At 41.3% G+C, this 13,258-nt stretch overlaps 1 protein-coding gene across 3 annotated transcripts in view; it reads left to right on the top strand.

Annotated features, from left to right (window-relative positions):
- Positions 1-54: 54 nt before the first annotated feature.
- Positions 55-13,258, top strand: part of DMGDH (dimethylglycine dehydrogenase) — a 61,114-nt gene continuing 47,910 nt past the window's right edge. For all 3 annotated transcript variants that reach the window (XM_079916965.1, XM_079916964.1, XM_079916966.1), the window contains exons 1-4: positions 55-215; positions 1,110-1,284; positions 9,410-9,508; positions 11,857-12,021. In XM_079916965.1, coding sequence (XP_079773091.1) covers positions 130-215; positions 1,110-1,284; positions 9,410-9,508; positions 11,857-12,021 — 525 coding nt within the window. In that variant the 5' untranslated portion in view covers positions 55-129. The remainder of the gene's footprint in view (positions 216-1,109; positions 1,285-9,409; positions 9,509-11,856; positions 12,022-13,258) is intronic.

Genomic DNA, 13,258 nt, shown 5'->3' with positions numbered 1-13,258 from the left:
CACGGAGCCAGAAGCCCGCCCCTCGCCGGGGGGAGGGTCCCACCGCCTCCCACCGCCCCCCACCGCCCCTGCTGTCTGCTGGCTTGGGAGTAGGTGCCTGCGCCCTCGCCCTATGGCCTCGACCTCGGCATGTTCTGCCTGGGCGCGCTGCGGCTGCGGGGCTTCCCGCTGCGGGGCTCCCCCGGCCGCCTACTTTCCGTCTGCGGCCGCGAAGGGTGAGTGGGGCCGGGTCTGCGCGGAGGCCCGCGGCTGGGCAGCTGCGGGGTGCGAGCGCAGGGCTGAGGCGGTCTCCGGGTTAGGGGTGCTTCCGACCCCGAGAAGTGGGCATTCGGCTTTCTTCTCGAATTATGGGTGTTCTTTTCTACGCACAACCGTTCAAAGTGAGAATATCAAAGGGTTCCTGGTGCAAAGACTCTCCTATCCCCATTCCCTTCCCCAGTCAACTGTTAGCAGTGTCTTCTGTATGGGGAGGCAAATGCAGGTGTATATATGGTCTTCTTTGACTTACTTATACCTTGCTTTTTACAATGCGTCTTGGGGAAGCTCATGATCTAGCTAGGAAGACAGACATGCAAATCAATATATCAAGCCACCGAGCAATATTTATAATTAGAGAAGCAGGTACACGGTGAGAGGACGTTGAGCGAGGAAGAGCGTTGTACTCCATCTGGCTCTCTTCAGCCTGGAAAACATTGGAGGGAGGCGGTGATCCAAGATTTATAGATAATGGACTTCATGATTATTATGGGGTTTTTTTTATGGAATAAAATGTTTATCAGTGTGTTTTTAAAGTAGACAGAAAAATTATTCTCTAGATTTCTTTGAGAAAAAGAAGTCATCTGTTCAATTCTTTAGCTCTATTAAGTATCTACAATGGGTCAGAATTAGGGGAATGGGGTTCAAATGCCTCCTCCTCCCTCCCCCAACCAGGTTGCCTAAGTCAGATTGAGTCTCCCAAATGATTGTCAGCACATGTAACTCTCCCAGGCACTAGATGTTAAGTACTAGAAGAATAAGTAAGGAGAATCACACTAGTCAGAAAAAAAACCAAAAAAAAACTATAACTATCATAGCCTAGTAAAGCTACTATTAAAAACAATGTCTTCCAGAGAAGAAAACCCACCCTCACCTGCAGAAACAAGATGGAAAGACAGGGCAGAAACAGTGATAATTGGAGGTGGCTGCGTTGGTGTGAGTCTGGCTTATCACTTGGCCAAAGCAGGCATGAAAGATGTGGTCCTCCTGGAGAAATCGGAGCTCACTGCTGGATCTACCTGGCACGCAGTAAGAAAACTATCTCAGCACCGTCATATGCACTGAATTGTCACTTGTGCGATTGATTTTTTTTCCTATTCACAGCTCCCCACTGAGAGCTCTTTAGAGCAAGTTCCCTTTCCATAGTGTTGGAAGGTGCAATTGCAGTTTAGTTGGTATACTTTAAGTGGGTGATCAACATGTATGATGTTGATAATCATGAGAAGATAACTTGAACATATGACTCTGGATTCAAATCCTGACTCTGTCATTTTCCACTTCTGGCAACTTACTTAAGTTTCTAGTTCCTGATGTGTAAAATGGGAATATTAATAGTACCTACCTAATAGGGTTGTGATGAAGATTGAATTAATATATGTCAAGTTATTATGGTAAGTGATTAGTAAATGTTAGCTTTTGTACCAAAGGATAGTGGCTGGACGATCCTGAATAGAGGCCTGAGACCTTTACCTATGTCCCCTCACCTGGCTTTAGTGATCCTTTTATGTTTATTGATTTATGATTTTAAGTTAGTGCTGTGAGACAGCAGCTTGGCTTCATGAGGACTTAACTGTGAGGGCTGAGAACGTGCAACACAACTTTCATGTTGTGTTAAATGAAACACACGACCAAGTCAATCTCGCCTATTTAATGGTATGCGTAATTGTTCCAGTGCTGTATAATAATTGGGCTTACATCGAAAGCTGCTCAGGTAAATGAGGTGATTGACACCGCTTTCATACTGCCAAACCAATTATTTCTGAAGTCAGCTAAGATGGGAGAGGAAGATTTTATGACTGCAGGTGCCATTTTTGTTTGGAGGAAGAGTTGGGATGAACAACGAGGTCCTACAGTATAGCACAGGGAACTATATTCAGTATCCTGTAATAAACCATAATGGAAAAGAATATGAAAAACAATATATATATATGTATAACAGAATCATTTTGCTGTACACCAGAAACTAACATAACATTGTAAATCAACTATACTTCAATTTAAAAAAAAGTTGGGCAGTGTTAGCTTCTGCTCGTCATCCCTTTCCATCGTTAACTTTCCACTACTGAGACAAGAGGGAACCCTGCTTTTAGGGGCCTTTTGACACCCAGAACCTGCTCACGGTAAGGGATAGAGTTGGATCTCCTGCCTCCAGCTGAGCTTCGGAGAGATTGATGCCCAGACTTAAGCCCAGTTCACCCCAGAGTCCCTGTGGTCACATAGTCAGACCACACCCACCAATTGGATGGAGACTTCTAGAAAAACGGCATCAAGCCCTGCTTCTCTTCTTTCGTCTCCTGCCAGCCCTCTCACTTCTCAGTCTGGGAGGGAGGCCCAGCTACCTGGTCCTCCCTGAGTGTCTTTTCTGAGTCTCCATAGGCACATTTGTCTCTCGTGTCAGCAGTTCTCCCTCAGCTTGCTTCCTGCTACCTGGAGAGAGGGGCCCAGGAAGCCACTGACCCTTCTGGCTCTTTTCCCCTCCCTGAACTAGACTTTCTATGCAGATTTCCTTTTATCATGGAATAGAAAGCCTGCATTTCTGCCACAGCTCTCCTATGACTTCTTTTTAGTGGACATTCGGTCAGCCTTTCAACAAATATTTATGAAGAGCCTATATTGTGTCAGGCCAGCACTGTTCTAGGAGGTGAGGACACAGCAGTGTACAAAACAAAGCCCCTGCCCTCATGGAGCCACATTCTGGTGGGGCAGATGGAAGAAAACACAAATGATGCTCTAGAGTAATCGGTGCCAGCAGAGTGGAGCGGGGTAAAGGGATGAAGAATGATGGGGGTGGAGGAGCCTGGAGACTACTTCGAAAAGATGACACTTGAGCAGAGACTGGGCAGGAGTGAGGGAGCAAGGGGGCCATGAGGCTCTCCAGGTAAGAGCATGTAAGCAGAGGGAAATTTTTTTTAACAATGCCGTATTTTATTTTATTTTATTTTTTGCGGTGCGGGCCCCTCATTGTTGTGGCCTCTCCCGTTGCGGAGCACAGGCTCCGGACCCGCAGGCTCAGCGGCCACGGCTCACGGGCCCAGCCGCTCCGCGGCATGTGGGATCTTCCCAGACCTGGGCACGAACCCGCGTCCCCTGCATTGGCAGGCGGACTCTTAACCACTGCGCCACCAGGGAAGCCCAGCAGAGGGAAATTTTGCCAAATGGGAATCTCCTGAGAGGGAGGGCTTATACCCTTTTAACACTTACGGATTGTTAAGGAGGGTGTACACTGTAATATTTTAATTACTTTTTTGTTCATTTATAGTGGATTGACTTGATGTAACCTCCAATTTAGTTACTAGAATAACTAGAATCCCTGAATATTACTTCTTACACATCCCATGAATAATAATAATAACAATAAAGCAACATATCCTTAGCCTAAGGTCTTTTAAGAAAAGTGGGCAAAGTTTTTAAGATGATGGCTTCTTCTTAAAAGTTAACTGTGCAAACTAATTTCCCCTTAAGCAGAGAGATACCAGAATGAGTGGAAAAGGCATTTTTCTGCTTTGTGAACAAAGTGGTAGGCTCTGGTTCACAAAATAAGATTCATGCAGGGTGAGCTCAAGATGGACTCAGGTATCAGAAGCCAGGTTATTTGGGCCCCTACAAATAAAGGAAAAGAAAACTGGATTGCCCTAGGAAGCTGATTAGAGGATTTCTTGCAAACAAGGGGGTCTCCCACCAAAGAGCATCCTGAAGAAATGCCACAGATTAGAATTTTTTTGAGATATAATTGACATAATAGTTTCAGGTGTAGAACATAATGATTTGATACTTGTATATATTGCAAAAGGATCACAATAAATCTGGTTAACATCTATTACCACACGTAGATACAAAATTTTTTTCTTGTGATGAGAAGTTTTAAGATGTACTCTCTTAGCGACTTTCAAATATACAATACAGTATTGTTAACTGTAGTCACCATGCTGTACGTTCCATCCCCAGGACTTCTTTATCTTATAACTGGAAGTTTGTGCCTTTCGACCCCCTCCACCCATTTCACCCCCTCACCAACCCTGCCTCTAGCAACCATCCATCTGTTCTCTGTATCTCTGAGTTCCATTGTTTTGTTTGTTTGTTTTTAGATTCCTCACGTAAATGAGATCATATGGTATTCGGTATTTATAGTTCTTTGTCTTGTTTTATTTAGCATAATGCTGTCAAATTACGTCCATGTTGTTGTAAATGACAGAATTTCCTTCTTTTTTATGGCTGAGTAATATTCCATTATATATATATACATGTCACATTTTCTTTATCCATTCATTTTTTAACACAGAAATTTTGGAGCAGATATGAGAATGTGGACGTTTTGGGGGGCCAGCTGAAGGGGCAGACTACAAAAATAAAGGCAGTCTCACTGAAGAATAACACGTGCTCAAGGCTAAGCATTTCTGGGACATGCAGGAATCAGATGCGCTGGGGAGGAGGGCACAGCTTGCAATGTGAATATTCAAAATGGAATCACAAATCCAACAGTCTTGAGGTTTTGCTGGATTTTAACGAGACTGTTTTGTCAGCACCCAATAATACTGCTAATATAGAACATTTCTTGTAGGATGGAAGGAAAGAGGAGAGAATGGACAAAGAAGCAGTTTTGGCATATGGGGTCCCCAGGAGAGGCTGCCCCTGGGAATGGTGTCAAAGTGGATGTTTTGGAGGGCTGAGGACTAAAGATGCAAGATTATCCATTTGGGGTGTAGGAAGACAATGTTAGACCTTTCTGTTTATTTTATTTTATTTTATTTATTTATTTATTTTGTGGTACACGGACCTCTCACTGTTGTGGCCTCTCCTGTTGCGGAGCACAGGCTCCGGACGCGCAGGCTCAGTGGCCATGGCTTACGGGCCCAGTCGCTCCGCGGCATGTGGGATCTTCCCGGACCAGGGCACGAACCCGTGTCCCCTGCATTGGCAGGCAGACTCTCAACCACTGCACCACCAGTGAAGCCCTCTGTTTATTTTTATCTAAAAATATAAGAAAGACATTAAGCTTTACTAATCTTTATAAATAGCCCTCACCTTTGATGTGGGTGACATATTGTGTATGATACCAATGTTGCCTAAGGGAGAGGTTGGTGCTCCACAATGGGAGCGTCCCCATTCTTTCTTTTGTCTTCAGTCTGTCATGACATATTGCAGATCACATGCTATAGGATATCAATGTTATGATCGATTTTATAGAAACAAGGCTTTAAATAATATTGTTTGTGATGAAAGGGAGAGGGAATGACCTTGAGAGTGTTGTACTACACAGAGGTTTGTTGGTTATCCCGGAAAAATAATCAAAAGAGTTGTAAAAATGTTTTTCTTTTACAAAAAGACAAGTGTCCCCAGTTTGGTGATCTTTGTAGTGATGGAAGTGGCTGCCAGTCATTCTATGTAGTAGATACATACAAAACAATAGATGCAGTTTATTCCTTCAAAGTCAAGGTAATGCTCACAATAAGTGAAAAATAATTTTTGGAAAATAGTCCTGTTGGAAAGAAAGCATTTTGAGAAGGGGTGTTTGGAAATGTTGGTATCATTATTAGATTTTTCTGGCCAAAATGATACGTATCACCTAGAAAAAACTCTCAAACATGCAAGAGATAAATTTAAAGTTAAGTTTAAACCCATTTAACATTTTCCCAAATGAGGAGTTTCAGTGGGTTTGTACCCATTTTTTAAAATGTAAAATGCAGTACCTCCCAATTAACTTATAACAGCTGATGGACAAGAGAACGTGAAACATTAATAGGCAAATTTCAGTAAAAACCTTTTGGTAGGTGGTGATGGGAATGGAAGAAGTGGCGTCAAGATACAGAGAGTACAGCCAAGAGGGGGCACTTTTCCCACTTACACCTTTGTATCATTGACAGATAGCTTCTTCAGCTATCACAGCCATTCAAACCATCACAAGAGAAAACACACCAAGAAATTAGACCTTCAAATCGCTGTTTTACCAACATTAATCCAACATATATATTTTAGTAATATAAAATATTACATAGCCCTTGCTAAAATATTAATAAGCTTAATATTCAAAAGCTTTTCTACACAATAAATTTTTAAAATTCATAAACCTTTCTACACAATAAAGTAAGAATTATTTACAACATTTAATTCATTTCCAGCTGTTTTTGTGTGTTTTATGACCTCTGCTAATATAGTAATACATATTTATATGTCATGTGGGAATAAAGAAATACACATATTTTAGTGGGTATGCTCAAATATTTTTATTGGATGCGAGTACATGGAAGCACTGGGATATGGGAAGGCTTGAGGTCAGTCACTGGGCTTTTTGACGCTGTAGAGGCTCATGACAGAGTGGGAAGGATTATTAAAGACAGAGAGAACATCACTAGCTTTAGCACCCATGGAGATTTTTCTAACTGCATCATTCCTTTCATACTTATTGTTAGTCTGCTAGAAGGAAGAGCTTTCCACTCTCCCTACTTATTTATATCAACAAGGATTTATATATTCTTATTTTCTTCAAAGGGTTATATAATTCTTAATGATTATTCTTTTTTTTAAATTGAAGTATAGTTGATTTACAACATTGTGGTAATTTCTGCTGTACAGCAAAGTGATTCAGTTATACATATTTATATTCTTTTTCATATTCTTTTCCATTATGGTTTATCTCAGGATATTGAATATAGTTCCCTGTCCTATACAATAGGACCTTGTTGTCTTAATGATTATTCTTGTCTGTGTTTCATCTTCCCTCTTTTATCTTCTCCACCAACTATAATCATTTTCTTTCTTCAAATCAAAAGTAAGCCCCTGCCTGTCCTCCATGAAGCCTTCTGTGATCCTTCCAGCATCTTCTCTTAGTTCCCTTAGTTCTTGTGTCTTTCTCTCTATGCTCTGGCACTTAATCCTATGCTCTTGATTTCATTGTTTCATGTATGAAAGTTTCATGACCCCAATCAGACTATAAAATCTTGAAGGATAAGAACAGTGTTTTTCTTCTTCTTCAAACTTCCCACTTAAAATATCCTTGCTGGAGCCCAGAAAGGAAGAACATTGTACCCTTCCTCCACCCCATGCCACAGGACTGACACACAAGTTAGCAATAAATACCATGCAGGACATTACATTCAAATAACTCACAATAAAAGCACAGATACGATTGACCCCAAATTTTGAACACAGATTAAAAGACAAAAACTGGTTGATAAAAAATGTAAGGAATACAAAAATTATATATATATATGTGTAATTTTATACCTGACAAAAAATTGAGTTCAGGATTTACTTCTGACTGTCGCAGCAGCAAGGAAACTAGGGTTGTATGAATTAGTAGAAATAGTTATAGCATTTCAGTAAGAAAGACCAATTTTTCCTTGACCAGAAATTCCTAGAATTTATTCCCTAAAAAAAGGATATTGAGCTAAATGTTTTGAGTAAGAGCTTTACAAAACAGACTGATGTTACCCTTTCAGAAGAGAGGTCATTAACTCATTCTATGAAAACAGCTTTCCAGGGTGGGGAAGAAGGTTGATGTAGTGTAGATACATCATTTTCGGGTGGTCTGGCTCTACCTAGGTTAAACTTAGAGGATCTTGAGGAGTGAATGGTGAACAGAACCCTAGGCCCAGGCTTGTGAATATCCATTTTCTCAACTGACACGAGATATATCGAAAACAAAATTGAGTTCTCTAGAAGATGCCTAAAGGCCAGAGATTCTCTATTATTGAACTAGAAAACTTCATATCACACTAGATACCAAGCATGTAAAGAAGGATGTGATATTTGACTGAAAGTTAGGGCGCCTGACTCACAGTTGCCTCATTATGGGGCTGTGCTATGAGAGGACCTATGACGTTGGGCCAGCATTTGTCTCAGAAAAGTAGCCAAATGCTTGAACAAGTACTTGATAGACAAGAAGGATTCTGGTCCATAAAGGATCACTGATGAACTTTAATGGCGGATTTTTTTTTTTAATTGAAGTACAGTTGATTTACAAAGCTGTGTTAGTTTCAGGCGTACAATAAAGTGATTCAGTCATTCATATATATTCTTTTTCAGATTCTTTTCTATTATAGGTTATTACAAGACATTAAATATAGTTCCCTGTGCTACATAGTAGGTCTTCATTGTTTATCTATCAATATTTTATATATAGTAGTATGTATCTGTTAATCCCAAATTCCCAATTTATCCCTCCCCTGGCTCTTTCCCCTTTGGTAACCATTAGTTTGTTTTCTATGTCTGTGAGTCTATGTCTGTTCTGTAAATAAGTTCATTTGTATCACTTTTTTTAGATTCTGCATATAAGTGATATCAGTAGAACCAAATGCCCAACACGAAGAACTTTCTAAATACTCCCAAACAGACTTTATTTTAAACAGATTGTATTCGGATGAGCTTTCCAGGATAAATTAGCTGCTGAATGGGGCCCCAGACACTTAACTGAGAGAACCTGCTTCATATCATGGCTTAGAATTCTTTGCCTGGATACCATATTGCATCCGCCAGAGTTGATAAAAAGGGGTTTGGCAGGTAATATTTAGATATTTTCCTGAGAGTGATTATTCAATATTTATTCAGGAAATGTTTGCGGGGTATAATCTGTGTGCTCATTCATCAACTGGTTAAGCTATGACAAAGGTCTGTTCACCACTCAACAGGCTCTAATTCCTAGGAATGTTCCACTTCTTCAATTTTGGAAATTTCAAGAAAGAAAATGGGGGGGCCACTCAATTCAAGGGAATGGTGGGGATCGAGACAAGGAAAACTTTTTGCTTGCTTGTTCATAGTCCTCCTTAAGGGAACACACGCTTTGTTGGTTTGAGTCCACATTGTATGCCGTCCCCCCATATTTTTCCTAATAGCGTACATTCCTAACCTAAGTGATTCCATCTAAGTCATCCCGTTTCTGAATCTGCAAACAATCCTTTCCCTAATAACTTTTAGGGACTTACTATATATGTTTGTTGGCTGGCTCTCACATTATTTATGTGGTTCAAGTGGGTGCTTATAACTGTCACGAGCCTTATGCAATGTGCATTCAAACTCGTGCTGATGTGTTCTCATCCCAGAGGACTGGCTGGTGCTTGCCAATTTCTTGCCAGTAATAAATTACTTCTTAACAGATAAACTGTCAACATTTTGAGAATGTTAATTTTTTTCGGTATTTCCTTTCCTCCCCACTTTTAAGGCAGGTTTAACAACTTACTTTCATCCTGGAATAAACTTAAAGAAAATACATTATGATAGCATCAAACTTTATGAGAAACTGGAAGAAGAAACCGGACAGGTAAATGCATTTAGCTTGAAATTGTCTGTTTAGGTCAGTTTCTCAGAGATACATAAGATTACTGAAGGATTTTGATATCATCATGTATCGCTGTGTGTAGTGACAGCCATGGCATGTGAAATGTGGTAGAAGATTCTGATGAGAGTTTAAGATGAGAAACTAGAGCTTGCTTTTCAATCAATTTAATTTCTTGAAGTGTATTACCCATGTAATTACCTGCTCCTGATTTTTTATTTTATTTTATATTTATTTATTTATTTATTTTAAAGAAGATGTTGGGGGTAGGAGTTTACTAATTTTATTTATTTATTTTTGCTGTGTTGGGTCTTCGTTTCTGTGCGAGGGCTTTCTCTAGTTGTGGCAAGCGGGGGCCACTCTTCATCGCGGTGCGCGGGCCTCTCACTATCGCGGACTCTCTTGTTGTGGAGCACAGGCTCCAGACGTGCAGGCTCAGCAGTTGTGGCTCACGGGCCTAGTTGCTCCGTGGCATGTGGGATCCTCCCAGACCAGGGCTCGAACCCGTGTCCCCTGCATTAGCAGGCAGATTCTCGACCACTGTGCCACCACGGAAGCCCTCCTGAGTTTTTAAATGAGAAAAGAATAAAAAGCAGCTTTCAAAAATATCTTTAGTCAGCTTCTATATCTAGAAACTAAGATATCACAGCCTTTCTGCACTGGATTGCAAAGGATCTGACAACTGTACATGTCAGATTGTCACATGCCTTCGAAAAGTACTTCACTAAAAGCCCCTCACTTTTTTTTTTTAAATATGTTTGTTTGGTTGTTTATTTATTTATTTATGGCTGTGTTGTGTCTTACTTTCTGTGCGAGGGTTTTCTCTAGTTGCGGCAAGTGGGGGCCACTCTTCATCACGGTGCGCGGGCCTCTCACTATCGCAGCCTCTCTTGTTGCGGAGCACAGGCTTCAGACGTGCAGGCTCAGTAGTTGTGGCTCACGGGCCCAGTTGCTCGGCGGCATGTGGGATCTTCCCAGACCAGGGCTCGAACTCATATCCACTGCATTGGCAGGCAGATTCTCAACCACTGTGCCACCAGGGAAGCCCCCCTCACTTTTACTTTTCTCTCTTCTCATTTGTATTAGTACTTTCAAAATAAAGTGGCAGCAAAGAGTATCCATAGACTAAGACTGAAGTCTGCTTAAAATTTTCATGCTATTGCCCTTGCCTAAAACCATCACATGGCTCCCCACAGTCTACAGGACAAAAGCCAAAGAAGAAGGGCCTTCATTAGCTAAGCCCTGCCTGCCTTTCCAATGTTTTCTCTTGCCACTCTTTGCTATGCTCAGATGCTTCAGCTATTCTTAATTGCAAACAGTTCTAGAATGAGCTGGGCTGTCTGCCTGAGACAGCATTCCCTCTGGTCCCCATTTCAGCATTCGCCTTCCACCCTTTCCCGGGGGGCGTCTCCTTTGAGAAGGCATCCTTGACTTTGTTCACCCAGCAGTCAGGCGGAGCTGAGGGCATATCTCTTGGCTCTAAGAACATGTGTACACATACCTCTTATATTACGAATCCCCCTCAATTGTGATTGTTGCTTTACTGATTGGTCTTTCCTACAGAGTCCGAGCAACTTGAAGATAATGACTACATCTTTGATCACTGTCACCCAGGGCCTTGCTGAGTGCTTGGCCAACTAAAGGACATCAATAAATGCCAGGGCTTCCCTGGTGGCGCAGTGGTTGGGAGTTCGCCTGCCGATACAGGGGACGCGGGTTCGTGCCCCGATCCGGGAGAATCCCGCATGCCACGGAGGGGCTGGGCCCGTGGGCCATGGCCGCTGGGCCTGTGTTCCGGGGCCTGTGCTCCGCGGCAGGAGAGGCCGCAGTGGTGAGAGGCCCGCGTACCGCAAAAATAAATAAATAAATAAATAAATGAATAAATGCCAGATGAATGTTTATTTCAATTCACACTTAATCTCCTCACCGCAACATTCTGATTCTTCATGTTCCCTCTTCAAATCCTTTGTCTTTCTTTTTTTCACATAATTTTCTTCTACTCTGTACATGAGCACTGTCTCATGTTGTAATTGTGCATTTAGCTGTCCATCTTCACCTATAGACTGTAAGCTCCATCCAGGCAGGATCTTCATCTGTCTTGTTCACAACAGCGTCTCTGGGGCTTAGCACAGTGCCTGGCACAGAGGAGACACTTAGTAAATATTTGTAAAATGAACATCTTTTCATATGATGTAAATATGGTATATAGCTATCACTTTCACTGCCTAGTGAATCTCTTTTCTTACACACCTTCATTTTCATTGTGCTGGAGAAGAACCATGTTTGAGTGCCAAATAATGATTTATGAGTTTTTACTGGCATTGTCATCACAGGTGGTGGGATTCCATCAGCCAGGTAGTATCAGAATTGCTACAACTCCTGTAAGGGTAGATGAATTTAAATATCAAATGACTCGGACGGGCTGGCATGCAACGGAACAGTATATTATTGAACCTGAAAAAATACAAGAGATGTTTCCTTTACTCAACATGAATAAGGTATTTATCCTAAGGGCATTTTTTTTTAACCATTTGTTGATTTTAATTAAGATCAGAAAATGTTATTTTAGAAATTTAATTAGAAAAAACTTTGTGCACACATTTTGAATGTCAAAATCAGACGATTAATGCTGGAATTTGGGTAAATTATAAGATGGGCTATTATGTTTGCTAAATACAGTAAAGGTAATGAAAAATCTTATTAGCTTTCTACCTATTACAACTGAGGAAACATTTTCAATACCTCTCTATTACTGTGTCCCCCAGATCTGGAGGTTTCTATAATAAACCTTCTGCTTGAGAAATGCAGAGAAGACAATAACCAGGTGTGACAAATGTGTGTATAGAAAGACTGTGTTACTAACATTTTTTTTACAAAATCAAAGGTAGAAGTACATGTTATATTGCTACACAGATATCACCTAACTCATAGCTGTACTACCCTGACAGGTATCGATCTAACCAAATTTAGCTGAGAAAATCCACTTGGGAATTTAGTGTCTTTTTGCTGGGTGATAATCCCATTTGAATAATAATAACAATGACTAATACTGCACCACCTAACACTACAGCACATACTTAATGTACTAGGTATTATGCAAAGCCATTTACATGTATAATCTCATTTACTCTTCACAATAATAATAGAAGGTATAGATTATTACTAAACAGGAAATTGCAGCTTAGATAGTGTACAAAGTGGGCCCGAGCCCATCCAGCTAGAAAGAGCTGGAGGAGATTTGAACCCAGGCTCTCTGACTCCTCTGTACCTATGCTACCCAAAGGTACAAGGTGGAGCTGTTCAGGGAAGCAGAGGCTTGTGTTTCTCCCCAGTGTAGTATCTATGACGCCTAAGGGTTCATAGCGTTGCTCTGGGAGCTGGGTTATTAGCCCCTGTGAGTCTTGACAGATTGCTGGCACTCCCTTTTCAGTAGTTTTGTGTGATGCCAATGTGGTGGCAGATTGGTGTTGCATTGCATTGTCTGCGTTAAAATTCTGCCACCACTGCCAGGAAGGATATTCTTATATCTGTTTATATGTCAATCTTGGGATGCTCTGCTGGAAGTTCTCACATCACAGATTTTTCACAAGGACATTGGGCAATGGAAATATGTGGGAAGAGTATTCTCTGGCTCTGGGCAGGGTGCCAAATCAAATAGATCTAGGGTCACTGCATAAGGACATATCCATTATAAAACACCAAAGTGACGTTTAGAAGTCTACAGTAATACAAATT

Source organism: Stenella coeruleoalba (genome assembly GCF_951394435.1).
Source record: "Stenella coeruleoalba genome assembly, chromosome: 3".
In the NCBI taxonomy this organism is placed as follows: domain Eukaryota; kingdom Metazoa; phylum Chordata; class Mammalia; order Artiodactyla; family Delphinidae; genus Stenella; species Stenella coeruleoalba.
This window is presented reverse-complemented; position numbering and strand designations above follow the sequence as displayed.